The 26,915-nt window shown below is 45.5% G+C and overlaps 1 protein-coding gene across 1 annotated transcript in view; it reads left to right on the top strand.

The window, feature by feature from the left end:
• The first annotated feature begins 76 nt into the window (after positions 1-76).
• Positions 77-26,915, top strand: part of ctdp1 (CTD (carboxy-terminal domain, RNA polymerase II, polypeptide A) phosphatase, subunit 1) — a 46,886-nt gene continuing 20,047 nt past the window's right edge. The window contains exons 1-12 of the mRNA XM_068731245.1: positions 77-1,342; positions 2,292-2,375; positions 3,149-3,242; positions 3,652-3,780; positions 3,969-4,119; positions 5,363-5,453; positions 5,847-6,013; positions 9,480-10,514; positions 12,186-12,327; positions 12,434-12,664; positions 14,350-14,503; positions 26,197-26,408. Of these exons, the coding sequence (XP_068587346.1) occupies positions 1,008-1,342; positions 2,292-2,375; positions 3,149-3,242; positions 3,652-3,780; positions 3,969-4,119; positions 5,363-5,453; positions 5,847-6,013; positions 9,480-10,514; positions 12,186-12,327; positions 12,434-12,664; positions 14,350-14,503; positions 26,197-26,408 (2,825 nt within the window). The 5' untranslated portion in view covers positions 77-1,007. The remainder of the gene's footprint in view (positions 1,343-2,291; positions 2,376-3,148; positions 3,243-3,651; positions 3,781-3,968; positions 4,120-5,362; positions 5,454-5,846; positions 6,014-9,479; positions 10,515-12,185; positions 12,328-12,433; positions 12,665-14,349; positions 14,504-26,196; positions 26,409-26,915) is intronic.

The following is a 26,915-nucleotide window of genomic DNA, read 5'->3' on the forward strand; positions in this document are numbered from 1 at the left end:
GCTATGATACGATTATACGGATTGGTTCAAAGAATGCCCTTCTGTCCTCTTATTGATATTCATTAAGTCTCCTACTTCTCCTTCATATAACCCGACTTCACCCTAATAAGATAATCACTGAAAGTAGCACATAGGACACAAGAGCAATGAATCATTGACTGTGATGTCGGTGACGTAACCTCTACGATATATTTAAAACTTGCCTCACTTCGGCAGATCCTAATCCACTTAAATGCTCGTTGAAACATATATTGTAGTAAATGCTGCAGTCACAGGCAAATCAGTGGAAGCTGATAGTGACACGAGACAGGTTAAGTATTATTATATGTATGTTAAATCAGGTTAGTTATAGGTCTCTGTGGCGTCAAAAGTTTATTGAAAGTTACAATAAAGACAAAACCAGTAAAGAGCGACGATGGCTTGAGTGGATTTTTGTCATTTTTAACAGATCTTGTTGGGATTTATCTTTATAATATAATAGTATATTTTGTTGTTTTGTTGTGCCTATTTCTGTCAATATCCACATTTAGCCAGAACGAACCGGAAACGTGGATTGGCCTTTAAAATAAAAGTTGTAACATTGTTCACTTACACAAAAAAGAAACATATATGCGGGCAATCCAATACCCACGAAGAAACACTCAACATAATTGCATACACAGATACATTTTAGCTCTTAAAACGTTTCAATAAACCATAGAACGCTTGTTTTTCGTTTGGGTATTTTATTTTGAAAAATGCGGAAATTTTGTTGCATGGTCTACCGGAAGCTGTAGCGACCCGTAGTGTCGCTGCAGTGTTGCGCTTTTCCTGTTTACGGGCGGGAAGAGCGAACGTAGCTGACTGGAAGGCGACTGTGTTTAAAATCGACAGCACGTTTTAGTTTGAAATTCTCCTCAATGCTCACGGTTTGCAGGTTTTTAATGATACACGGGGCATTGGATACGTTTTAAGTGGGACCGTTGCTGGAAACCTATCGGGATATATTTTTGGAGAGTGCAGAACAGATGGAGGATTCTCCTGCAGATTCTGGTGGTGGTGGTGGTGGTGGTGGTGGTGGTGGCGGTGGCGGTGGCGGTGGAGGAGCGGAGGGCCCCACGGTGCAGGTGGCAGATATCTGCTGGCCGAGCGGGGCTCTCCCTCTGCGGCTCCTGGAGTGGAAAGTCAAGCCCGGGTCTCTCGTGAACCTGGACTCCGTGCTCGCTCTCTGCGCTCCCATACCCCCGGAGGAGAAGAAGAAGGGGACACAGGCGGCCAGGCTGCCAGAGAGAAAGGTGAAGTCGGACCGTGCTGGAGTTGTCAAGGAGCTATGCTGTCAACTTGGGCAAGTCATACCTCCCGGGTGAGTCGGTCTGTTGAAAGGCTGCTAACATGTCGGCTGTAGCGACTCCACCTGTGGTGTGACGTTAGCTAGCTAGCGAGCTAACATTGCTATGCGTGCTAAGTAACGTTAGCTTGTTTGCTAGCAGTACCAACACTCACATTTGCTCGTACTCGTATCAAGTCAGTCAACATAAACAAGCAAACGTTTGGCCAAAACCTTCAAAATAATACAGTGCTATTTTTAGATAGTTTGGTTCTGCACATTTCTAGTCGTTGCAGTTATAGTGGGCATGAAACCCAGCTGTAAGCAAACATTACATGCGGTCTTACTTATCAGTCCGATTAAATCGCAATCACTCTTACAGCCAAAACATTGATACGCTTTTATTTTGAAGGCGTAATCACGTGAAGAAGTTGCCTCGCTTTTTGTTTGCCTTGACGCAGCTGTCCCTCGCGACGGCTAGTTTGACAGGTAGAGAGGACTGGCGCGCGAGGCAGCTGCTGTCCCACTGAGTTTGAACAGAAAACCAGCACATATGTGCTTTTTTTTTAAACATTCATCTGATATCAATTAAACATTTTACATCTCTTGATTCAAAACTTTTTTTTTTTTGGTGTCACGCCTGTGTAAAAGAAGTGTTGCCTTCAGGTGCCCCTTGTAAACTTCTACTGCTGGCTGTGAAAGTCCCTGCTGCTTGTATAGTATAATAATAATAGTGTATAATATGGAAACAGTGTCTATAGTAGAAGTAAAACATTTGTATTATGAATCAAAAATGATGTCGCCTTGCAGGAATAATAAAGTCAATCTGTCTGTCTAAAACATAACATTTAATACATTTAATTTACACCAAGGCCTTCATGTTATGAAGCACATGTCCATCTAATGAGACTATTGAATGCACTATCACTGCTTTATTGAAAAGTACGTATTTAACACTTAACATTTTGTTTTCTTCTTTTGTCAGGGGTGTCGTCGTCCGAATAGAAGAATGCAGCCATCCAATAGTGATGAAGGGTTTATGTGCCGAGTGTGGCCAGGACCTGACTCAGTAAGGAAATCCCCAAAAAAACACAACAAATGTTTTTCTCTCGCTATGACCCTCACGATGCACGGACAAGATTGCAAACACATCCCGACCAAAAGAATGTCAACGTTAACGCTTACACACACACACACACACGTCATTCAGTTTTGAGCTGATTAACAACTGGTCTTTTAAAGGAAGTTACGTTCCTGTGCATCCAGACTGACTGACTGTATCTGACCCAGAGTCTGTTGTGGTGGCTTCTGTATTATTCGATACCATCAGGTGGCACCAGAGATCAGACAGAGACAGAGAGAGAGTCGAGTACAGCCGAGGTGATGAATCGAGTGGTGTCAGTTAGACAAAGACGTAAACGTGTACGGCTAACAGTTGGAGGCTGAGAGAAGCTGCGTTTGTTGTTGTTGTTGTTGTTGTTTACTGATGTAAAGAAACAAAGAGGTTGTTGACTGTGAGGTGAAAGTTGTTTTTGAACGTTTTGCGTCGTACGTTACACACGATGAGAACGACACGGACACATTTCACAGCGGGGGAGTTATTCTTCGCGCCGTTCGACGACATGTTTTATATATTAATAGACGAACAATCAGCCAGAATCACTCGCTAACTGTTGTCTTCTCTGTGCGCTAGCCGCTGCTGAATACTTTGTGGAAGCCCCTTTTCTATTCAGTCACAATGTGTTCAAAGGACCTAAGAGATGCTCAAACCACAAAATCCATAACTCCCACTCCTCCTCTTCTTCTTCTCCTTCTCCTCCTTCTTCTTCTTCTCCTCCTCAGGCTGCAGGGCACGAATGGGAACCAGCAAACTCCCATCTCCACGGCAACCGTCTCCATGGTGCACAGTGTCCCCGAGCTGATGGTCAGCTCGGAGGTGAGTCATATGATGGAGATACACACACACATATATATAGACACACACACACACACACACACACACACACACATATCATGGATGAGAGTCTGTTTAGGTCTCAGTTTGTATAGACGTCAAGTTTAAAATACGCTGTTAATACGTCATCAAACACCTGAACATATTGCACCACATCAAACCCCTGTATGCTCCAGGACTGCTATCCAGACCAAGTCTCACACACACACACACACACACACACACACACACACACACACACGTTAACCGCAAAGCTTAAAAAGATCAACAGATGGAAGCTGACAGCGACGTGTGACGTTCTGGTAATACACTCTTTGTTAATGGTGGCTGCTCATTCATTATCTTCATTCACTTACCCCCCCCCCAAAAAAAAAAAAAAAAAAAAAAAAAGCAAGCAGAACAGCTGGGCAGAGAAGACCAGCAGAGACTCCACCGGAACAAGAAGCTGGTCCTGATGGTGGATCTGGACCAGACGCTGATCCACACCACTGAACAGCACTGCCAGCGTATGTCCAATAAGGTATTACTCATATCATGTCTCTCCTCTCTGTACAGTCTCCTAACTTAGTAAAATATAATGTCTCTCACGTTCTTTTTATTTCATATGTTTTCATCATTGTTTTAACTGAAGTTCTTATTCAAAATCTTCCTTTTTAAGAGCAGACGTTGAGCATTTAACACTCTTTTTCTTTTTCTTTTTTTATTTAGGGTATTTTCCACTTCCAGCTCGGGCGAGGAGAGCCGATGCTCCACACGCGGCTGCGTCCGCACTGCAAGGCCTTCCTGGAAAAAATAGCCAAACTCTACGAGTTGCACGTCTTCACGTTCGGGAGCCGCCTTTATGCGCACACCATCGCCGGTAACGGACTCCATCCTTTTCACATTTCGCTCCCGACGTTGTCGGCGCCGGTTAAACACGAACCCTCATAAAGTTTCACTTGGCGTCGAGATGTGACCGCTGGGTCCCGTTGCTTGTACCGCCCGCCTCTGTCCATGAGAGGGAAGCGTCCGCTCACGTTTTCAGTCTTTAAGCTGACGTTGTGCTGGATCACCGCTGGGCTTCTAATGTCTCTGTGTGTCACCTGCAAGCTCCTTGACCCACTTTAAAATGCAGCGGTGGTGCTGCCTTTCTGACTAATGCTGGTTTACTTCCAGTTCTTGATTTAGGATTCTACTGAAGTGAAGGTCGTTTGTTTATAATGCTGTCTTTTTTTGGTATTCGGGGTGCGCTCCTTCATCACTGTATTTTAATAGAAGCAGCCTTGGACCAGCGCTGCCTCCACATAATGAATGTTTAATGCATTTAGAATTGGATTGCACTACTGGCCCTGGTGTGTGTGTGTGTGTGTGTGTGTGTGTGTGTGTGTGTGTGTGTGTGTGTGTGTGTGTGTGTGTGTGTGTGTGTGTGTGTGTGTGTGTGTGGGGGGGGGGTGCATTGTTCAGGCCAGTGTTCCAGCTGTTGACGACTGTCCAGGTGTGTCAACCGCCTTTCACTCAAAGTGCCCTCGTTCGTGCCTAACTTTGAGCCGTAATATGATATAAAAATATAATATATATTAAAAACCGCATCCTGTGCAGAATTGGCTTTTTCAGACTAAAACCGGTTCTTTGTACCAGGCTGTAAACCATGTTTATTTCTGCTGTAAATGAAGCGTTTGTAACACGGGGCTCTACGGGGGGATCGACAAGTTGCCGTTTCTCATCTCTTTCCCCCCCGTCGGCTTCGTCTCTCGGCGCTGAAGGCTGCTGCTCTGGGTTAAAAGGAGCGGCGGGTCTCTATCCACGGCCGAGGCCGAAGTCCATCTGCGAGTTTTCTTTAGACGCGGCGATGAAAAGCCTGAGAATGTTTTCAGCGCTCTGTGAGAAAACACTTGCGGGGGGGGGGGGGGGGTAGTGGCAAGGTTAAGATGAGAGAGAGAGAGAGAAGGTGTTTTTCTTTATGAGAGGATAGTTTTGTTGCAAGTGCTGTAGAGTTTGTATCTTTGTATCAATACAGATGGAATAGCCACTGAGTGTCCTTGGAGAGGAAGTTTATCGTTTCAAATAGCGTTGAATCGCTCACTTCTTCTTCATATCGCCCTTTAAATCTTCCTTTTTTTTAGGCTTTCTGGATCCTGAAAAGAAGCTGTTCTCTCATCGGATCCTTTCCAGAGACGAATGCATCGACCCTTTCTCCAAGACGGGGAATCTCAGGTACTTGAATGAATTTTCTGTGTCGTCCGTTTAAAGCACAAAGAGACTGTAGAGCTCGCAGCGCTTCTCGTTCGGTCAACGACGGAACAGTCGGTGGACGATCCACGCTGCTTTTGTTGGCGGCAGTGAATTCATCCAAGTTGTTTCTTCGCTTCCGTCCATATTGCTGGCGATTGTTTGACGAGCAGATAAGAGTAGAGATCTGTTATTCTCTCTCGGGTGTTGCTGCAGAACGGCCGTCAATGACGTCTCCTTGCAAAGAAGGAAAAATAGAAATTGGTCGCATTGGCGTGAGAAATATGGAAGCGCCCTCTTATTGTGATTCGGGTGAATAACCCGAACCCTCGCCGCGTTCCTCTGGACTCAGTTTGTGCTGCGCTCTATTCCCGACAGGAATCTCTTCCCGTGCGGCGACTCCATGGTCTCCATAATCGACGACCGGGAGGACGTGTGGAAGTTTGCGCCGAACCTCATCACCGTGAAGAAGTACATCTACTTCCAGGGAACGGGGGACATCAATGCTCCGCCCGGGTCGCGGGAAGCTCAGATGGCGAAGAAAGGTAGAGTGTTCGCACATCTCTGGGTGCTTTCACACCTGAAGCGAGGTCCGGGAAGAAGGGGAATAAAATATATACTCATTTCAGTTCTGGTCCAGATCCTGTTCACACTGCCTCTTTCTCTTCTTCTTCTTTCAAACAAACCCAGAGGAGCAAACACGAAGCTATACAGAGTTGCGGATAACTTTTACGACTACTTTTGGCAAAAAGCTACTGAAGGAATAACTCGTTATAAGCATCAGTAATAACATTAGACTGCAAAGCCATCATGTGCATGAGGCGTCTCACACACCCCGCCACAAACGTTCTAATGGACTCAATGAACCGACAAAGTAGTCTTGACAGCAGTTTCGTCCTTCCAGACCGGTCTCCGTTTGCGGTCGTCGGTCTTCGCCGCGCTTTCGATCGACAGCTTTCACGTCGTTAGAATGGACCACACGGGTCGGCAACCTTTCTTTTTTTTGATAGCGCGGTGCGTTTGTTGAAAAGAGCCTTTGAGGACAAAGTTGCTGACGGTTTATGCAACGCCGAGTAGCCTCCCCCCCCCTCCCCCCCGTGAGAGGCGCTTTCAGCTGAAGTCGGTCCAGTGGCTTCGCTGATCTTTTCGGCGAAGTTCGTGGCGCCAGCGCTGAATGTCACACGGTCCGGGACGCAGTCGGCGACGGGAGGCACGATACTGGGAAGACCGATCCTGGGCACACTGTTTGAAAAATTCAATGCAATTTATGAAGTTTTAATTGGGGATGCATTAGGGCCTTGTTTATTGCCTCGGTGCTGTTAAAAGTTTGATTTGGAGAACACTCATAATTTAAAGTCCCGCTTAGATATTATTTATTTTGATTGCGATGAAAAAAATATCCGTATTAATGCTCGCTACCATGTGAGTGAATACGGCCTAAATATCTGGTTGAGTTTATTTTTTTTGGACATTTATGTATGGACCAAATATATAATATATGTAAATTAGGGATCTTAATAATGAACTCTTAACTTAACAGTTAAAAGAAATATAGAAAATCTTCAGAGCTGACCTTCTTTAACTTAAATCAGCAGGTGGTAAACAAGCTAACTCCTAAAGAGTTGCAGCATTTATTCACCCGCTCAATAAGCGGTGCACTCCCACCGCGCTGCCGCGTTCTCGGGTTTACCGGTACGAACGCTGAACTAATTGGTGCGGCGGACACTTACCGGGGAAAGTGGCTGCGTGTTTCCAGGACGATGCACACGACTCTGTAACGCCCCCACGCTGCAGCTGCTGCTGGTAAACGATGGCTTTAACGCGTCAGTGCATCGGCCTGTGAGGCTCTTCCACCGCAGCGCTCCTGCATGCAAGGCAGTGGCACTAATCGCTGAGTGAGTTTAATGTATATTGTATTTAGAGTTATTTTGTTTTGTACCATGGCAACTGAGGATTCCCAATGAGTTTCCACGGCATCAATTAGTTTGTCTACGTGGGATACTGTGGGATGCTACTTTAGAATTAGTCCTTTATATATCTACAGACGGAGCCAGCGGCCGTGTTTCTACAGTCGGACAAACCAAACACTCCTCCTCTAGATGGACGGAGAGACGCTTAACACACTGGGGAAGTTTCAGTCGGTGGCGATCTGCAATCTCACCGCTAGATGTCGCCAAATCCCACAAAGTGCACATCGAAGAATTTAGTTTAATGAGATGAAAAATAGTGGAACACAGTTACTTGAGTTTATTATTTTATATGTGACTTTGCATACATTTTTGTGTTTGTGTGTGTGTATGTATGTATATATATATATATATATATATGATTTGTTTTATTTATTTATATATATATACACACACACACACACACACATATATACACATATATATTTTTTTATTATTTATATATATATTTATTTATTTATTGTCTGGACCCAGACAATAAACAGTCATCAACACTGCACCACCCGTTTACATGATGAGCCTCCACACCTCTATCCACCACCCTCCTCCTGAATCAAACGCACCTGTCCATAACCACGGGTCGACCGTCTTAACAGGCTCCGGTACTCCCCCCCCCCTCCCTCTGTGCGTCCCTCTGCGCTCACCTCGCGGTGTGATTCTCTTCATTATCATCGCAGGAAGCGAGCTGCCTGCAGCCAGTCAGTGAGTCTCTCCCTCGGGGGGCTTTTCGTTGGACCCCTTCATTTACACCCACTCTCAGGCTGTTACATCAATTACCGATAACGCGTGGTTGTGCTCGTCCCATGTAACAACAGCTGCCCGGCTCAGCAGCGGGGCCCCTGTGTTGTTGATGGAGACTGGAGAGACGGTGATGTGGTTTGAAACACCAGCTTCAATTTGCCCGAAGCCGATTTAGTCCAATGCAAATAGAAACTGCTGGAATATGACGTTTTTCAACTCTCTCGCTGCTTTGCAAGTCAAATAGTTTTAAGTTAACATGGTCTAGTAATCTCTGTCACATGACCGACACATTTACATAAATCAGCAATCCTCTTGATGACGGCTGCTGTACTTTTTAACTGTATTTGTATACAATTACAGATACAAAATACAAATATACTTCATGATTTTTGTTCAGGAAGTGAAGCATCTTTCAACAGAGCAGGATTAGGTAGGAGCTTGATTCTAAAAACAGCTTATCTTTTAAAAAAAAAAAAAAAAAATGCATAATTACATTTTTATATTTTTATTTTGTGGCCACACTGGTGCAGCACAAGAGGCTGTAAACACAATATCGACTTATGAAACTTATTGAGGGCAGCGAGTGAATCAAAACTGTCAAGTTTGGGCCGTGAAAAACACACAAACCCACTGAGCTGAAATGTACTAAAACAGTTTCGTAGAATAATCCCCCGACTCAGCGGTTCCCTTTCGCATTGGTGTTCTGGAGGCTGGTGTCCACCGGACCCTGTCTGCTCTCGCGTGTCCTGCCTCCTCACATCATCTAGCTGCCCTCATCCAGCCCTGTGGTACCAAATGATGCAGCACTATCACTGATTATCACTGATGGAAGTGCCTGTTATCAAGACTCAACTCATTTCAAAATGAGAGGATACTCAGTTTTTTTCCAGGTTTGACTGTCTCAGTACCAGTGTCTCGTGGATTACTCTGTGTCGTCGACAGACGGCCACTCGAGAGTTTTATTTCACGCTCAAATAGAGTCGCTTGCACCGGAGTGACTCGCCGTACCCAGAGGACTCCGCAGCAAGAGTCGTCTGCCAAAAACGCCGGCAGGCGGAGCGGCTCAAATCTGGGCTGTTAGAATGCACTCGAGTGAAATTCTAGGAAGGTTATTACTAAAGAGGGCTCTAATCGCAAGCGCACAGACCTCCCAGAATGCATTAATGCCAAGCACATGATGAAAAGGGCCAGGGCGTTCACTGCTAGCGAGGTAATGAAGTGTCTTGTATCTGCGGCTGTTCATACGTCCACCTCACCTATTGGTTGTGTGATATTTTTTTTTTGCTTTGTCTTGTTCCGGCAGGAGGCCCGTCGAGTCGACCGGCGGAGAGCACAGAGCCGGCAGGGACGGCGAACGCCGACGAGCAAAATAATGGCCCCAGGAAAAGGGCGAAAGACCCCGGGTTTTCTGGGAAGGAGGAGTCCACGACGTCTCCGTCTTCTCAGGGAGTACCGGCGAATGAGCGGACGCACCCCACAGGGGTTGTGGAGGACGAATCGGGACACGGTAAAGGGTCAGAGGCGGAGGCGGAGTCGAGGGAAACTCAGGCGGGTGACGGTAAGAATGTTAAGGAGGAAGATAGCAACAGGACACTGGCGACGCGAGAGGGCGGTGCAAACTCCTCGGCACCGAGCCGCGAGTCCAACAACCTCGACTTTGATCTTTCTAGTGACAGTGACAATGACTCCATTACAGAAAAGACTCCCTCGTCAGAGAGCGATGGTGAGGCCAGGTCGTGCCGGGCAAAGAAATCCGGGCAGGAAGGAGTCGCGCCTGGCGTCGGGGAAGGGGACAGCAAAGGGTCGAAGGGTGAAGCAGAACCCAGCGCTGACGCGGCGGAACCGTCGGGAGTTCTCCTCCCAGACCGCGAGCTGGGGAACGGCTGCTCGGACCGGAGAGAGCCCGAAACGGAGTCGCAGAATAGCGAACAATCCGGGGTCACCATGGGGGAGGAGCTGCTGGACCAGAGCATGGAGGACGAGGAGGAAGAGGAGGAGGAGGACGACGAGGAAGCCGATATCGACCAGGACGATCACCTGATCTACCTGGAGGAAGTGCTGGAAAGGATCCACGCGGAGTACTACGCTCGCTACGAGGCCTACCTGAGGGAGGAGGCCCCCGAGACGCCGGACATGCGCAAGATTGCCCCGGAGCTGAAGAGCAAGACGCTGGCGGGAACCACGATAGTGTTCAGCGGCCTGTACCCGACCAACTACCCCATGGAGAGGACCCGCGAGTACTACCACGCCAAAGCGCTGGGGGCCAGGATCGGCAAGAATCTGGTTTTTAACTCCCAAGACGCCGGCGGGACGACGCATCTCATCGCAGCGAGAGCCGGTACGTAGAAATGTATGTATGCTGTCTTGAACAAGCATGCAGCAGTAGCTTTATCTGTCACACGAAGCGATCTTTTCATGGCATTATTCTCAAACACAGTTTTATAAAATCTCTGTGCCTCTTACCTGTAGGCGTGTGTGGAAGTTCTCCTGCTCACTGGTGGCCAAAAATGAATGAATGCAGCTTTTAAATAATAATAATAATAATGAATTCATGCAGAGCTCCTCAAGGCAGCTGCATCTCTGTAATTAGACCCGCTTGATTGAGAGAAGCACAGTTCGCTGCATTTCTGACATTTCGATTACCGTTTGAAGGCTGGAGGCTGTTTGTGTTTCTCTCCCACCGAATTTTTTTTTTTTTGTTTTGCATTTTTCAGGCTAAGATTAAGCAGAAGTGATGTATTTGACCCGATGGCCAAACCTGTTTTTGTTGCAAAATGTCCCGTTTTGCTGCGTCGATACGGTGCGAGTGGTTCACGAGTTACAATCGATACGACTAAGGACTCGTCTCTCGTCACGCTGAACACGTCGAAGCGGCTTCTTGCCCGCGATTTTCTCCGAAGAGCGCCAGGAGCGGATTCACGCCCCCGATTGCTACCAAATCCGGTTTGCCTTCTGCACAACAAGCACACGAGGTGGGCCCCCGCTGCCCCGGGGAGCCGGCTCTCTCCGCTGCGAGCGGCACTCTGCAATCACTTCGTCTTTTTTACATCAGAGGAAAACAATCAGCCGAGGATGGAAGCAGTAGGTCGGTTTAGCGTGGAAGGAGCTGCTGAGACGGCGTGTTTCTCTTAAAAACTCTCCGATTTTATATGTTTCACACGGTATTCATGCGTTACAGATGTATGAAGGCTTAAACAGCTGCTGCCTTTTTGAATTTAGGTGGGATCAGTTTAGCGGTGGACGATAAAATGACATCATGTTTCAGGGTATTTCTGTAATACTGATATTCTCGATGATGTGACAAAAATCACTGAAAATATAAAATTTACAATTGCAACGAAAAAAATGGAAACATGTCGGCACAATTATGATCAGTTTTCCTTCATATAATCAGTAAAAACAAATGTTGTCTCTCAGTTCTTTAGTTTGTAAACAACAATAATAATTCAGATTCTGTTAGAACATAAAATCGACCGCAGAACTAAAGTTCCCAAAAACAAACAAGATTAAAATTCTTTGAAGTGTCAGATAAAACACAAAGATGTCTTATAACTGCATCGTATCGTAATTACTCAAGATATATAATCTGACCAAAAAAAAAATGGCGACCATATTTTCAGTTTCGGTCACCAAGTGAACACAGTTATTACGATGTTGTAACGCTTTAATACATGATCCTTCCTACACTTAAAGATGTGACACTTTTAGTGTTGAACCAGTTGAATTATTATATCTTCATACAGTTAGCGGTACTACTGTTATTACGGCACAATACTGTAACGTCGACGGAGGATTGCCGGTAAATTCTTTTCATCCGGTAAGACAAAAGGTTCATTTTGGAATCGTGTAACAACAACCTCGTTTCAAAGGATTTAACTCGGTGTCTTTGTCTCTTAACGTCACTGAGACGTGTTCAAGCAGAAGCGCTTCTCTCTGCGGTTGCGGGTAATTGGTCGTAAAGGTCGAAACCTTTTTCTCATTTTCCGCTTTCGTTCCCGTCAACCCCCAGGCACCGAGAAGGTCCGTCAGGCTCAGGGCTGCAACCACCTCCACGTCGTGAACCCCGACTGGCTGTGGAGCTGTCTGGAGCGCTGGGAGAGGGTGGAGGAGCAGCTGTACCCACTGAAGGAGGACTGCTCCAAGATGCCACGGTAAAGGACTCCATATGAGCCTGTTGCCTAGTGCATGTGACCTGGAAAACACCTCAATAATGCATCAAAATCTGATAGATATGTCTTTTCTTCTTGTCTGTTCAAGGAGCAACAGTCCAGCAGCATTCCCTGACATTCAGGGTTCCCTGCAGACGCACGTTTTCCACCCGGCTCCCATCCACCACAGACCTCCGCCTCCAGCCCCCGAGGTTCGGACCTACGACCCCGTCACGGGGAAGCTGATCCGCAGGGGCCCTCAGGCGCTGCGGCCGCCGCCGTCGCCGTCATCGTCCTACCTCCAGGCTCCGGGGCCTCACGGAGAGCAGTCTTGTCTCCGGTAAGAAACAGAATTGGAAGCGTTTGTTTGTGTGACGCCCGCATGTAACGGGAATTACGCGAGTCGCAGCTAGAGCCGACCGACGTCTGTCAACGTGATAAAGTTTGGACTTTTGAATCTCGGAAAAGTCCCGTTACTTGAAAATGTTTCAGGGATATCCTGACTTTTAGGCCATCGCATCGGGTCAAGCATCCAGCACCACTTCTGCAGAACTCCCATCGTGCGCGTTGAAGACATTCTCAGTTTGGATAGTGAATCCTCACGTCTTTCAAAACTTTCGCTCGCAGTCTTCAAGCCCGAGCTGAGATGACATAACGGAGCTCCTCTGGAGCCACATGAGACGTTACGCAACGGTCCTCAGCAGTGTTGTCAACGATACTTTGACACAACATTGAGGGCACACAATTTTAGATCCCTTTATTAAAAGATAAATAAGCAGCGTGTTCGTCAACTCTTGTGTCAGCAGTTCATCTCAACACACTATAGTGCTGCTAGCATGCAAACTAATACGTCGGTAACAAAGAAGAAGAGTGTCAGATTGTGTTCTGAGACGGTTATTGGTTACCGTGACAACACCACTCCTCAGCGGCGGGTAAACCGTTTGATTGATTGTACTGTAGGTGCAGTGTTTGCCCGCGACGATGCTTAATATGTTGACAGAAATAGTAGACATCATCTTCCGCTGCAACCAGGAAAAAACCCCCCAAAAAAACGTGTAAATAAATAAAGATAAAAGCAGTGAGTTATGCCGTTGATGCTTCTCTGTAATGTATTGACTGCAGAATGTCTCATAATAGATCTTAAATGTATCGATTTGTCCTCTGGGCCTCATTTCCATCCTTCCCTTCTCCGTGAAGTAAAACAGTAGTCGGCGCAGCGCTGTTCTACTTTTATGAATTACTCTCAGCTATCCACTGAGGCACAATCTCTCACACACACACACACACACACACACACACACACACACACACACACACACACACACACACACACACACACACAGAGCCTTTATTCTAGGATGCTTTATAACATCGGGTGGGAGGGAGTGTGTAGCGCAGCTCCCAAAACAAATCCTCCGAAACTTTTTTTTATGCACTTTGGGTCGTAAATAACATCACAATTAAATTCAGGTTTATACGACGAGGGGGAAAGACTCGGCCGCAGTGCAAAATACTAACCTTTTATGCTCATCCACTTGTATATCTATATATATTTGATTTTATAGTCATGTCCTCATTTCATTTTCACCAACAGTTTGACAAGAAAGTCTCCTCTGTGACTCCGTTTGTCATTCATCCGTCAGTCACACAACTAACCAGGATCAAAAGATAAACTCGCCATCTTTTTCTTATCACTGGACGGTCACGGCCATTTTGAATATGTCTTCTGATGACACTAATTAATAATCGCACGCATGAAATGTATAACTGGCCCACATAATAATAATAATATTCATGGCTTAAGAGGCGCAGCGAGAGTTTTCAGCGAGTTGCATAAACTCGGATTTAATCATCAAAGAAGATCTGTTCAATTAAGCGCCGCCAGGAGGAAACACGGAACCTTCCTCTCCTCACTTGCATGAGATTTGCATGAGATTTTGCCCCAACCAGCTGATTAGTCCGTTCATTTAGCTGCACCGAAGCGGTTCGCATTCGTAGCTCATCTGTCCCGTCATGTCGCCGCAGGGGAACTTCGCAGAGCCAGCAAGACGAGGCGGCGGGGTCCAGCCAGGACGACGAGCAGCCGGGACCGTCCCGTCGGAAACGACAGCCGAGCATGTCGGAATCCATGCCCCTGTACACGCTTTGCAAGGAGGACCTAGAGAGCATGGACAAAGAGGTACGTCGGCCCGGTGTCGCTCTGCCCTCGCAAAACCCCCAAAAAAAAAACACTTTTAAAAGAGTAGGAGCAGGGATGATGCTGCAGAAGCCTGTTGTTACAGTTTGATTATGTCTTCGTACTGTTGTACTTTCCCTTATTGCTGTGCACCAATCACCGAGTCGCATTCCTTGTATGTGCAATCATGCTCGACACGGATTACCTGCTGGTCTCTCAGAAAAGCTGTGAGAGACTGTATGTGTACGGTTACCAAGACGTGCTCTCGTCTCAGCGTTGTTTCTCGAGAGTTTAAATTTCCATCGCAGCCTCGGGGGGGGGGGTAATAAGTGCATCCACCTGCGTCATTATCGCTGCGCGCTCGGAGGGCCGAGTGGCGCCGGCGCCAGTCCCCGCAATCAAAACGGGCTTTGTCGACGTCGCCGCGAGCGACCTCGGTTGTCGGGAGCACTTGCTGTGTTTCGCTTTGAGCAGGTTAAAACGTCCTGCGCCAAGACGTCCTCGCCGTCTCCCGACTTAACTTTAGCTGACGTGAGCCTTCTGGTGGTCAGTCGACTTTATATGATTGAGGATATTTGTGTCCTTTCATTGTTGCATCTTCCTTACGTGTTTTTTTTTTACGGCGTGCCACCTATTCTGATATTCAAATCCTTACATCAGTCTACTCTCTGCATTTCGTATTCTTTCGCCCCCCCTTTTTCCCCGAGGCAGGTGAAGTGATTACGAACGTCTGAGTGCTCTGAACCTCCCACTTGGATAATACTCCTTTAATGGAGTCTGGATTCTGCTAATGCATCAGCGGGGGGAAAAAAAAAAAAATGTGCAAAGTGGATCCTTGAGATCTGTCGAGGGCCACTCGGCGGGTGATTATTCTGAAGAAAGGGGCTTCGTGGCTCGTTCACGCGGGGGCATGACATGTGACGAGCCGTGTCCGAGGTGGAAATTATTTACTTGCAACATCCTGTTATATAAAGGTTATTATTATGAATCTGATTTACTGCTCATTAAAGCTACACAAAGCTCTTCGCTTTATCTATAATTTAATATATAGCAATGTATGTGCTAAACTTAAAAAAAAAATACATAAGTAGCTGCTTTACAATTTATTGTTTGATTAAGAAATAACAAATCAATACAATTCCTCATGATAAAGTAGCCTCTCTCCTCAAGCCTCTAGGTGGAACTCAGGTTCAGTTTAATTGAGTGATCAGGACGTCGGTGTGATTGGTGATGCTTTAAATGAATCCTGTTATTGGGATGCAAAACAGCCGGCACCGCTTATTAACTCTGGAGTGAAGTGACTTCGTAGCTGCAGGCGACGGCTCAGCCTGAGAACTGCTGCGCGTTGCTTTTTGTGGAAACAGACTTTCTTCTCTCTCTCTTTCTTTTTTTTTTCCTCCTACACTTAAATGTTTGAAGGAGAAGCAAATCTACTGACATAGAATAGTGCCAAAGCAAACGGCTGTTTAACATTTCACTTTTTATTTTACATCCATATCTATAAGCTTAGACGTACTCTTCTGATTCAATGTAAATGTTGATTTATAGATTTTAAGAGAGTCACCATCCTGTACGTTAGCCGTTAGCGCTGTATTTATCCGAGCCCACCGGCTGCTAACGGCTAACGCTAACTTAGCTCTCGACCTGGCGATTTCAACACGGATGTGTTGTTCACGATGTAGCGTTGTCAGGGAAATCTTCTATCGTCTCCGGAAACAATGGGACACCGTTAGTCTCGAGTCATAAATCGAATTTATGAAATACAATTTTTTTTATTTTTTTTAAACTGGAATTGGCTCAAAAACGAGTTCATGGTATCAGAGCCTTACCTTCCACGGCTGCTGGACTCCGGCGAGCTCACGAGATCAAACGAGTAATGCGCTCGTGTCGGGCTAGCCGGCGCTCTGACCAATCAGCGTCCTGAGAGGAGCTACTGACCGCTATGGGCGTGGCTTAGATGCGTAAGGTACAACACTAGAGAGGCGGCCGTTTGTTCCCAAAACAACAATGGCGGCTCCTGAAGAGGTCAGCGTAGATGCTGCAATAGAACTGGACAGTATTTATTTATTAAAAGAAGAGAGAAGAACGATGGAAGGGAGTTTCATGAGCATTTTTTTAAGCTACCTGCCCCTTTTTTTCCAAATTGTTTCCAGTGACATCTACTCAGACGGTTCTGTTGTAACAAACCGTCCGGCCGGGTTCTCTCTTTTCTCGATGGCTGACGGAAGCAACCGTCCTGGAGGTAGTTGTTCTCTGTGAGCAGAGCGTGTTTTTTCAAAGACCACGTCTGTGTTTGTGCCCATTAGACGCGATGACGACTGCAGCAGGAAGCGGACTGGAAATTGTGTCTCTATTATTAATCTGGAAATGGTGCGTTATGTCAGCGGTTGGGGTCAAAGCTTGTTGTACGCTTGCGTTTGAGGTGGTTGGACTGAAAAAGGGTTCTCTCTGTTCCCTTTATTTGATGATGTGAATCGGCCCAATGCGAAATGTTATCGATATGTATTAATAATGGATCTCAAATCACCACTTATGATTTGTGTTTTGGGTTTTTTTTAATCACGATTTTAAGGAGGTCTCCTCTCATGAAGGGTCTGTGGTAATGGATCCACTGAATGGGACGCCTGTGGCTGCAGGGGTGGAGCGGGTCGTCCTTTTATTCACAAGGCTTGTGGTTCGATTCCCCGGCTCCTCCTGTCCACACATCAAAGTGTCCTTAAGTGGATCAGCCCACTGCTCCTAAATGCTCAGGACGGGTTAAATATTGTTACATATACGACATTATGTTTTGTTCTCTTTTAGTGCAGAAGCACTTTGCTTTTTTAGGTTTTTTGTTCAGCGCTATTGTGGCGTCTCGTGGACATTCATGTAACATTTGAATTAAAGGCCAAGCTCTTTTTAATTTAGCACGACGACAGTTGAAGATGGAGTCGGTTAACGAGGCGTTTTTTTCCGTGCGCACACCGGGCCATTGTTCCCCAAACACCAGCGGCACTTATTGTGTTAATGTGACATTTAGAATGCTTGAGCATAAAGCGGAGTGAAGATTTTATCATGTTTTGTCCCTTCTGTTTGTGTTCGTTCCAAACAAGGAACGATTGGTTCAGGAAAAGCACATTTCTATTTCACTTTGAAGGCTTAAAAATGCTTTTAATTTCATAATATATTAAAAAATGAAAAGGTCAGGTGCTCATTTTAAATGTATTATTTGTTATGAGCGTGAAAGTGAAACACAAACTTGACATGTACCTTTAAGACCCGGCCGGAATGAACTCAACTGGTACCGACAACTTCCAGAAAGAAACCGACCACAGACTATAGATTTACTTTATTTTGTTTATATACAGAATTACATTAACGTTGGTTCAAGCCAGGGATATGAATTTCTGTGGCTCTCCGTCACTTAATTCTGCCTTCCCTGCCTCAACTATGTAAGCTATTTAAAAATCTTTTGTTAAGTTTTTTCATAGCAATTAGGCACAATTAGCTCACCAGGCACATTATTCCCTCTTACTTCTGACCATCGCATATCTACTGGCAACACAAGCATGGACCCAAAAAAAAGTACCACAGTCAAAGGAAATCAGTTATAACTATTCTAGCCAACAGTTAACTGCTTTATAAAAAATATGGCTTGAAACTCGATAAAAGGTCAATTTATTAAATGACGCCATTGGCAGGCGATCAAATAAAACGTACCGTTCTCTTGTTTAATATGATGGACTTCTCTAGTTGGAAAGATTTAGGATAATTTAAGTACAACATCTATATGAGAGGAAGTTGTTTGTTGGTCGTTTTTAGACACTTTAATGCAGAGGGTGACCGTGGCTAAGTGGAGAGCAGGGCTGCCTTTCAATCAGAGGGCCGGCGGTTCGATCCCCGGCTCCTGCTCTACTAGTCTAGTCAATGTGTCCTTGAGCAAGACACTTAACCCCAATATTGCTCCCGTAGCTGCGTCTACGGTGTGTAGATAGAGACTGAATTGTAAGTCGCTTTGGATAAAAGCGTCTGCTAAATGACTAATGTAATGTTAAGTTTTTACGTTTTTAAAGTATGTAAAATGTGATGTGAAAAGATATTCATGGACAAAGGTTGTCCGAGACGACAACAAAAATGTGTTGAATTCACACAGACTCATTAACACAGAGAGAAAACTTCAAGCACTAAGACTACTGCTGCAAAATGTGTAGTGCTCAGATTCCCATCAAACATGAATCCTCATTTTAAATGCACAAAACAGCGATGAAACACTGCTCCATAATGCTCCATAATGTCAGCTCTTTGGGGCTGACATTACCCATTTAAAGAGGCAGGTCCAACCAGATGTTTATGTACCTAAATGAAGATAAGTGACTAAGCCTTTACGGGGCCTTTAATCCGGTAAAGTCTGTGTGTAATACAACGCGGTTCATAAATTTGTGATTTGGGACGCTTGCCACCACCACGGCGCAGAAAGTTCTATCATAATTTGATGGTGGGACTATTTACTTCTTGTTAGCATAATTAAATCTTCCTCCACACGCCTTCTGTGCTGTATAAAAGGTAAAGGAATGGACTCCAAAGGAAGGGTCCTTTTTGTAGATACACTGTATTTCAAATGTCACGCTCCTCGGACTGCCTCGGCTAAAGGGCAGCCTGTGATGTTTCAAACGCTCTGGGTCTTCAGGGGCAAAGTGAAAGATCCCGTTGTTAATTGGTCCGGAGCAAAGTGCACATCTGAGTCGGGCGGACGGCCTCGCGTTTTAAATGTCACCGGTGGTTACACGCTGGTATGTGTCGGTTTTCCCCCCGGAGAGCAACATCTCGCACGTAGTTGGCCCGGCAAAAGAATCCCGGCGGTGTTCCGACCGGGTGACCTTTCTACGAAAATTGCTGTTCTCTTGTTGGCTGTGTGATGCTTCGGACCGGCTGCGTCGGCTTCCACTTTCACCGTAGTGCACCATATGGACTATCGGTCATCCGTTAGATATCGTTAGTCTGTGTCGCCGTCTTTTTCATTCAAGACGAATTAAAACGAACATATCATTTATTTAAATTCATTCGAACTCGACCCGTGTAGCCTAAAACTAAAAAGGCGACACTACCCGGCACGGAGCGTTACCGTTATCCATCCGCGGTGTTGAATCCAAAAGTCTTCCACATATTCCCGCTTAATCGGTTGATGTGATTGTAGTATCGGCCCGTCAACAGCAGCTGGTTTTCTCCAAGTAGCTTAGTTTACAGGACAGCGTGGCATACGACGAGTAAGACCGACCTATTTCGATATTTAACCACGCCTACCGTCTACTTAACTGTACCTCAGCTGTACAGCTGGGGTGACCGTGGATAAGTGGAGAGCAGGGCAGCCTTTCAATCAGAGGGTCGGCGGTTCGATCCCCGGCTCCTGCCGGAAGTTATATGAAGTTATGCACAGAAAACCTGATCGCTGTGCGTTCAGACTCAACCGTTCAGACTGGAAACCAAAATCAGTGAACTAAAAAGCAGCTGACGGCTCTGGACCGTGGTGATTATAAAGCCAGTGGGATTAGCAACCCTTGCAGGAAAAACTGCACTAATGACAATGTAGTTGCTTCTTTTCGAAGTGGACCGTGTGAGATGAACAGCTACAGCTCTTATTTCCATCTCTAATGCCACCCGGACACTCGTAGAGTTTGACCTCACATGATCCATCATGAGTCTGTTCCCCTTGATTTGAAGACAACATTGCCTTGTGGGTTGCATTGCATCGTGGGCTTCATTAATGGCTTCCCCCCCCCCCCCCCCCCTTTCTCTACTTGCATTTAACACAAGCACCAAGGGACATGTAGTCCAAAAAAAACAAAAACAGAAATGTATAATAGATGGTGTTTAAAATGGCTCATAAATATAACATTAGCGAACTCTAAAATGAGATCATGATAAAACTAAACCACCAAACAACTTAATGATTATACTGTATTGATTTATGTGATTCATGTTGGTTGTCATTGCCATTAGACCGTTGCCTGGTCTTGTGATGTTTGCATATGGATTACTCTTATAATCTGCCAGTGTCTATGTCTGATTCAGTGTTTACAAAATCTGTCAAAACGCCGATATTCACTCTCCTTTGAGCTTTGCTTTGGTCTCCTCCAGCTCCAAAATGTGTAAATTCAACTGTTCTATCCCACAAAATGAAATGAAATCCGGATGAGTTGTGAATGATTCTTATACGTAGCAAGGTGAAGGTCCAGACACGGGTCAGCGCTGGTGAGACGCCACAGGGGCCCTCAGAGACGAGGCTCATTAGGCCCGGGATCAGAGGAGGTCCGGCTCAGTCTTAGTGATCTCGGCTCTCCCTCCGCCTGCAGGTGTCGATCTCATCGCATGGTGAGGACCGGCTTCTGCATGAGTCTGCAGAATATACAGGCTTATTAGGGAATATTTTTCATATTAGTAAAATATAGAAAATATTCTTCATGCATCCGTTGGTCCATAAAATCCCAATTTCCCAAAGGCAAGGGTCACATTTGATCGCTTGTTTTGCCCAAACCAGCGTTTTAAAACCCAAAGATGTTTTGGGTTTAATATCATATTAAACAACCAGCAAATCGTTTGCATATGAGAAGCTGCATTTAATTCACCTTTTGCCATTTTTGCTAATGAATGACATCAACGATTAACGGCCCAGAATGCAACAGTGAAGGTGAAGTCGTCGCGCTGTGCGGTGCTGTCCGTGGTCCTGAAAATGTCAACTTCATTTCACAGCCACAGATAGAAGACATGAAACCAGTGCTGCAGAGTCGGGTTCAGTCAACCGTCGCGCTGACACAACCGGCAGAATCCTGCTCCCAGACAAGCCGCTGCGTGATCCAAACCCAGACTCCACCGCCGCTCCCTAAAGCTGGGAGCGCTATGAATATTCCCCCCTGCTCTTGTTTCCATCTGCTCACAGTCCCTGACAGAAATATCTTCAGTCATCTCACTGTGGCCAGATGTCCAGTTTGGGTCCTAAACATCCATTTTTATCAAGAGCAATTCAAGTCAGGAGGTTTTTTCTAAGCCTCTCTGGAGTCTCTGAATTAACTCTCTGAAGTATTTCACGTCTGAGCTTGTTCCTTTCCAGCAGTGATGCTTTTCAGTGCGGCGTTATGCAACGACCCCCGACTAACCTTTTCTGATGATGATGATGGTGAAAAGAAGCCAATATCTTCACGTTCGCAGAGCCGCCGAAGAAGAATATTCGTGTCCTCAAAAGACGCTTCGTTTTGAGTTCTTCCCACAGGTGGAGGCAGAGCTGTGAATTCTTGCCGCGGTCGTTCATGAATGACGGGACTTGCCTTTTGAGTCGGTAGTTGTTTGGCATTCGGCCTTTGATGCGATGCGAACAACTCGGGTGACTACGGGTGTGAACGAGGTGCTCCTGTTTTTTTACGGGACTTTTCTTTTGTTGGTTTGATTTACGACGAATGCAGTTTGCATTTGCGTCGTTTTGCCCGGTCCTCGATCAATGCGAATCCCTTATCTTCCTCTGGGCCCACATTAAATGACCACGCAATCCACCTTTAGCAGGGATTTCGCTACGCATATTCATCCCTATGCGGCGTCAGGACAGGTGAAGACGTGAGCTCCTTGTATGATAACGCGGAGAAAACGGTTAAATTCAGGACAGTGAGCGCTGATCGACTGGCTGCAGGGAAACGTGTTTCTGCCTCACATTCTATTCTGCTGCTGATTTTTTCTACTGTGTCATCTTCCAAGTTACGTTAACGTTCTTTGTCATTCATGTTTTTCCTTTTTTTTAAAGTCAGACCAAAGGGGAACCTGTGCTTTTTGGGAAAAAAACCTTTATCCGTTGCTTGCCTGAAACTTGCAGGGCTGGATATTAGAACTCGGCACCGAGAAGTACCAAAACTTAAGTTGCGTTGACACACATTGCGTTGTGGACATTTCCCCATTCTCTGATATTTCATGGGCAAAACTACTAATCCGTTAAATGGGGGAAATAAGGGTTATTATAGATACATTGTACCTTTTGTACGTAAAGTAAGACACTGGTTTATACAACACATGTATGGCAATAAATTGGGATGAAATTACAATCGGGTGACCGTGGCTAAGTGGAGAGCAGGGCTGCCTTTCAATCAGAGGGTTGTCGGTTCAATCCTGCTCACATCTCATGTCAATGTGTCCTTGAGCAAGACACTTAACCCCCAAAAAACTGCTCCCGTAGCTGCGTCTACGGTGTGTAGATAGAGACTGAATTATACGTTGCTTTTGGATAAAAGCGTCTGCTAAATGACCGTAATGTAATAAAAAAATGTGTCGACTTTGAGGCACTGACTTGTCGAGGTGTAACAGGCATTTAGTGCGGAGTGAGATATGCAGGAACTGGATCAGATTCTCTGTTCGTTTGGCCCCGGCTCCAGCCGAAACTCATCGCTCTGGGCGTCGGCAGTTCACTGCTCCCACAGTAACAGCTCCTCCTAATTGCTGGCTTTCATTTAAAATGAATGACTGCCGGCTGCTTTTGTCGCACATGAATCTTTCAGTAAAAAGTAAAGACCTCAGATAGTTTAACTTCACATTCAAAACTGGCCTACGTCCAGAATTTAGAAGGGAAATCGCGATAGCTTTGCTGGACAGGAAACCTCTAATCTGCTTTCGTTTTCATTGAAGTTCCTGTCCGCTCCATTGCAGTCAGCCTTTTTGTGCGTAATAGGCGGATGATGAAACGATAATCAGCATCTTTTGGAGTGCAGAGAAGAAAGGAAAAAAAACACACCTTCCTCTCTTTGATGTTTGCTGTTCCGTCCTCTAACGGGGCTGAATCCAAAGTTCAGAGCTCATCGAGTGCCTCCACACCCAGCTAACGGCGCGAACGGCGCAAAATAACGGCAACCGTGCTGACGGAGCTGATGGCGTTTACCGTTGGTCGGGACGGCTTCAATCAGCCGTTACTCTGTTATATCTTTACATGGATGATAGTTGTTTGCTGCTATATTGTTTCTCTGAATGTTGTATTGAGAACCTTTTTAGCAACTGAAGCGTCGTTGCTAAAAACCCGACTGTAAACTAGCTGCGAGCGGGAGCCACGCCGTGCTCTGAACAGTTTCACGGCGGTCTCTTTTCTTTGGCCTTTTTTTTTTTTTTTTTTTTTGGATTACACCCAGGAACAGGATGCTGATGGCTGTGGTTTGTTAATGCACCCATTACCCATACCCAGGAACCCTCCTGACACCGTCAACTTCACATTTTATTTATAAGGGTTGTGATCGGAAGCAAAAAAAATTGCTCCGCCGCCCAGATGTTGTACGGAGCCTCAGTGGTATTTGTCAGCAGTAAGTACAAACTTCTCTGATGCATACTCAGAACTTGGAAGTGTTTTGCCCTTTTTATATATATATATCTATATATATATATATATTGTGCTCAGAAAGTACTTTATGCCACTCTGGGGAGAAAGTGTCTTTTTGACTTTGGTCCTTTTTATTTTTTGCTCAAAAATATGTCAAAGAAGTATTCTTAACAATTTCAACTTTCATGCTTTACTTTTAAAGTCGAGCTGTAATGTGAATCCGCCTCACTTTTTGTACAAGAAAATATAAACTTTAATGATACTGCAGCTACGAGGCACATCATTTTTTCCCCCGTTTTACATTGAAGCTATTTTTTGGGAAATGTTCACGCCAACAGTGTCTAATCTTCAAGCCTCTGATTGGCCGTTGTCCACGGCATCGGTTGACTGACATTTTGGGAAATGACGTTGGACGGAGAAGCGCTGTTAGCTCTCGCGCTGTTAGCGCGCGCTGTTAGCACGACGTAGCGTTGTATAGCATATGAAAAGTCATGCTAGGCGTGTCGAACCCACATTGTGTTGGTAATGTAATATCGATATATTACGTTCAACACTTGAGAGGACCCGTTGTGCTGTTAAGTTTGTATTCCGCTTGGAAAACGGAAGCTAGCGAGCTAGGCTAACTAGCTTAGACTTGAGAAATGTTTTTTTTTCGTGAACTGGGAGCTAGTTAGCCTAGCGTGGTAGCGTCGGCACCGATTCCCACTAAACGTTACACATATCCGTCGAGCGTCGCTTTTCGGTCTGCTGTCTGAAAGGCAGAACAATAGACCTCCTTTTTGTATTGTTAGCAGTGTAAATTAAGAAAATACAACACCAATGAGCGGGTGGAGGTGACGATGTCGCGTTCAACCGCTTGCGGAAAAAATCCCGCTGGACAGACTCTGTTGTATTTGGCACCGAAATGTTTTCTCAACATTTGATGCGACGAGTTCATTACCCCGACCTCAAACATCATTCCATCTTCAGGGCGGTTGGACAGATTGAATCAACACCTGTTCAATATATTGTTAATTTCCGTAGCCCTCGCATGAAGGCTGCCTTTGTGCCTTTAGAGTATCTGAGAGGCGTTGATGTGACTCTGTGGGGATTCTTGCGCCTGTCGTTTGTAGTTTGTCTTCTTGTGTTGGACAGAGTTATACTGTGCAGGTTGTATCAGCGTGTCCGCATCCAGCATTACGTAACAGTATCACAGATGTATCGGTATCGCCGTGTATGTTAGCTGACGAGATATCGCAGTACAGAAATACCCAAAAATCTGTATTTGGTCATTTTACATAGATCATCCACCTGAGAGTCCAGCTGCCATATGGTGATACATCTTTAATAACCTAATTAAAAGAGCAGTTAGACACTTTTAGCAAATCTGTTGATTGGCTCCCTTGGGTGGGTGAGAAGATTGGTTCCACTCGTACGTGTACAAAATAAGAAAACTACTGCCAGCAGTACGTTAGCTTAGCTTAGCTTAGCATAAAGAATGGATACAGGGAAACAACTGCCCTGGCCAGTGTCTGTAAAACTCACCAACGAATAAGATTTATCTTGTTTATTTAATCCAGAAGAAAGGAAAGTATGAAAATGGCAAGTTGTGGTTTTTACAGACAAATAATGTGGATTTTTTATTAATTTTTGGGCAGAGCCAGGCTAGCGGTTTCCAGTTTTTGTGCTAAGCTAACCTGCTTCTGGCTGCAGTTTCATATGTACTGTACAGACATGAGAGCGGTATCAATTTTGTCATTTTAACTCTCGGAGCAAGAAAGTAAATAAGCGTTTCTCCTAAAATCCTTATCGTCGTTTGTACAGTATGTTGTGGGTTATGTTGGATCTTTTACTGGTCAGTCTTTAGTTAAATGACACTTTTAACTGTTTCATCACCTTCCAACATTACAGAACATTATGTAACCCGATCGTTTTGAGAAGGAAAACCACGTTCCAGATTTAATTTGATGATAAACTGGGATCTGCGACGCTTCAAGGGAACAGGCTGAAGCACGCAGTGATACTCTTTAAGTAGATATTATTCATTAAATACATTTCATTAGTTTCTATTTTATGATTAACTCACAAATAAGTAATAGTTTGGCTCTAATTTGGCAGATTTTCTTTCACAAAATAATAAAAGGACTCATTTGTATGCAGTGGAATGAGAGGAAGTAATTCATCTTATCTGCACTTCTGAGTGGTCCATATGCAAAGTGTGAGGGTATTTTTGGCGGTTATGATATAAATGTATGCATGTTGAAATTTCTAATATGGCAGCGACACATCCATAAAGTAGAAAGAAGAGTTGATATGCTGTTTGACACATTAGGCCGGTCCAAAGCGTAGAACAATATCTCACAAAAGCTCCCCTTTTTAAAAACCCCCAAAAAACAAACAGGTGGACGACATGTTGGACGAGGAGAGCGACAATGAAAGCGAGGGCCGAGGGAAGGAGAAGCCAGGCAATGAGGAGGTGGAGGATGAAGGGGAGCAGCAGCAGCAGTCAGGAGCTGGACGGACAGCAGGAGGAGGAGGAGGAGAGCTCGGTCCTCAGGCGATGAGCGTGGAGGAGACGATCCAGACACCATCCAGTGAGGACGGTGTTACAAGGTGAGACACAGAACACCATCTCTAAATCCATCCGTCTCGACACCCCCGAGTCCCTTCTTGTGACTCGACCTCAGCTTCCCTTCTTAACGTCCCGGTGAAACACGCCGAGTCTGAGTTCTATAAAACCAAAACGGAAGCTAAAGATCTTGCATAAATATCCTCACAAATGGCACCGTATAGTTTCAGGTCTTACATCTACTCTGGCTATTATCATAACGCAGCACTCCCGCCAGACGGTCCGGATGCCAGACGGTCCGGTCCGGTCCGTTGCGATGGAGACACATTTTTGAAACGGACAGCACGGCAGTCGGGAGAGCTGTCTGAACACATCGAGAGAGTCTCTCACCGCTGAAGGGGGTTAGACCTGAGTAGAGCACAGCTGACGGGTCATTTCACCGTCTCTATTTGCCCGTGCATTTGTTAGAAGTGTTGTGCATTTGTCTCTCAACATTCAGTAAGTAATCTCTCCGAGTTGGTCGGTCATCAGGGAAAATGACTCCTCCCCCC

This window comes from Cebidichthys violaceus, unplaced genomic scaffold (genome assembly GCF_023349555.1).
Source record: "Cebidichthys violaceus isolate CVI_PGR_0920_01 unplaced genomic scaffold, fCebVio1.0.p SCAF_50, whole genome shotgun sequence".
NCBI lineage: Eukaryota > Metazoa > Chordata > Actinopteri > Perciformes > Stichaeidae > Cebidichthys > Cebidichthys violaceus.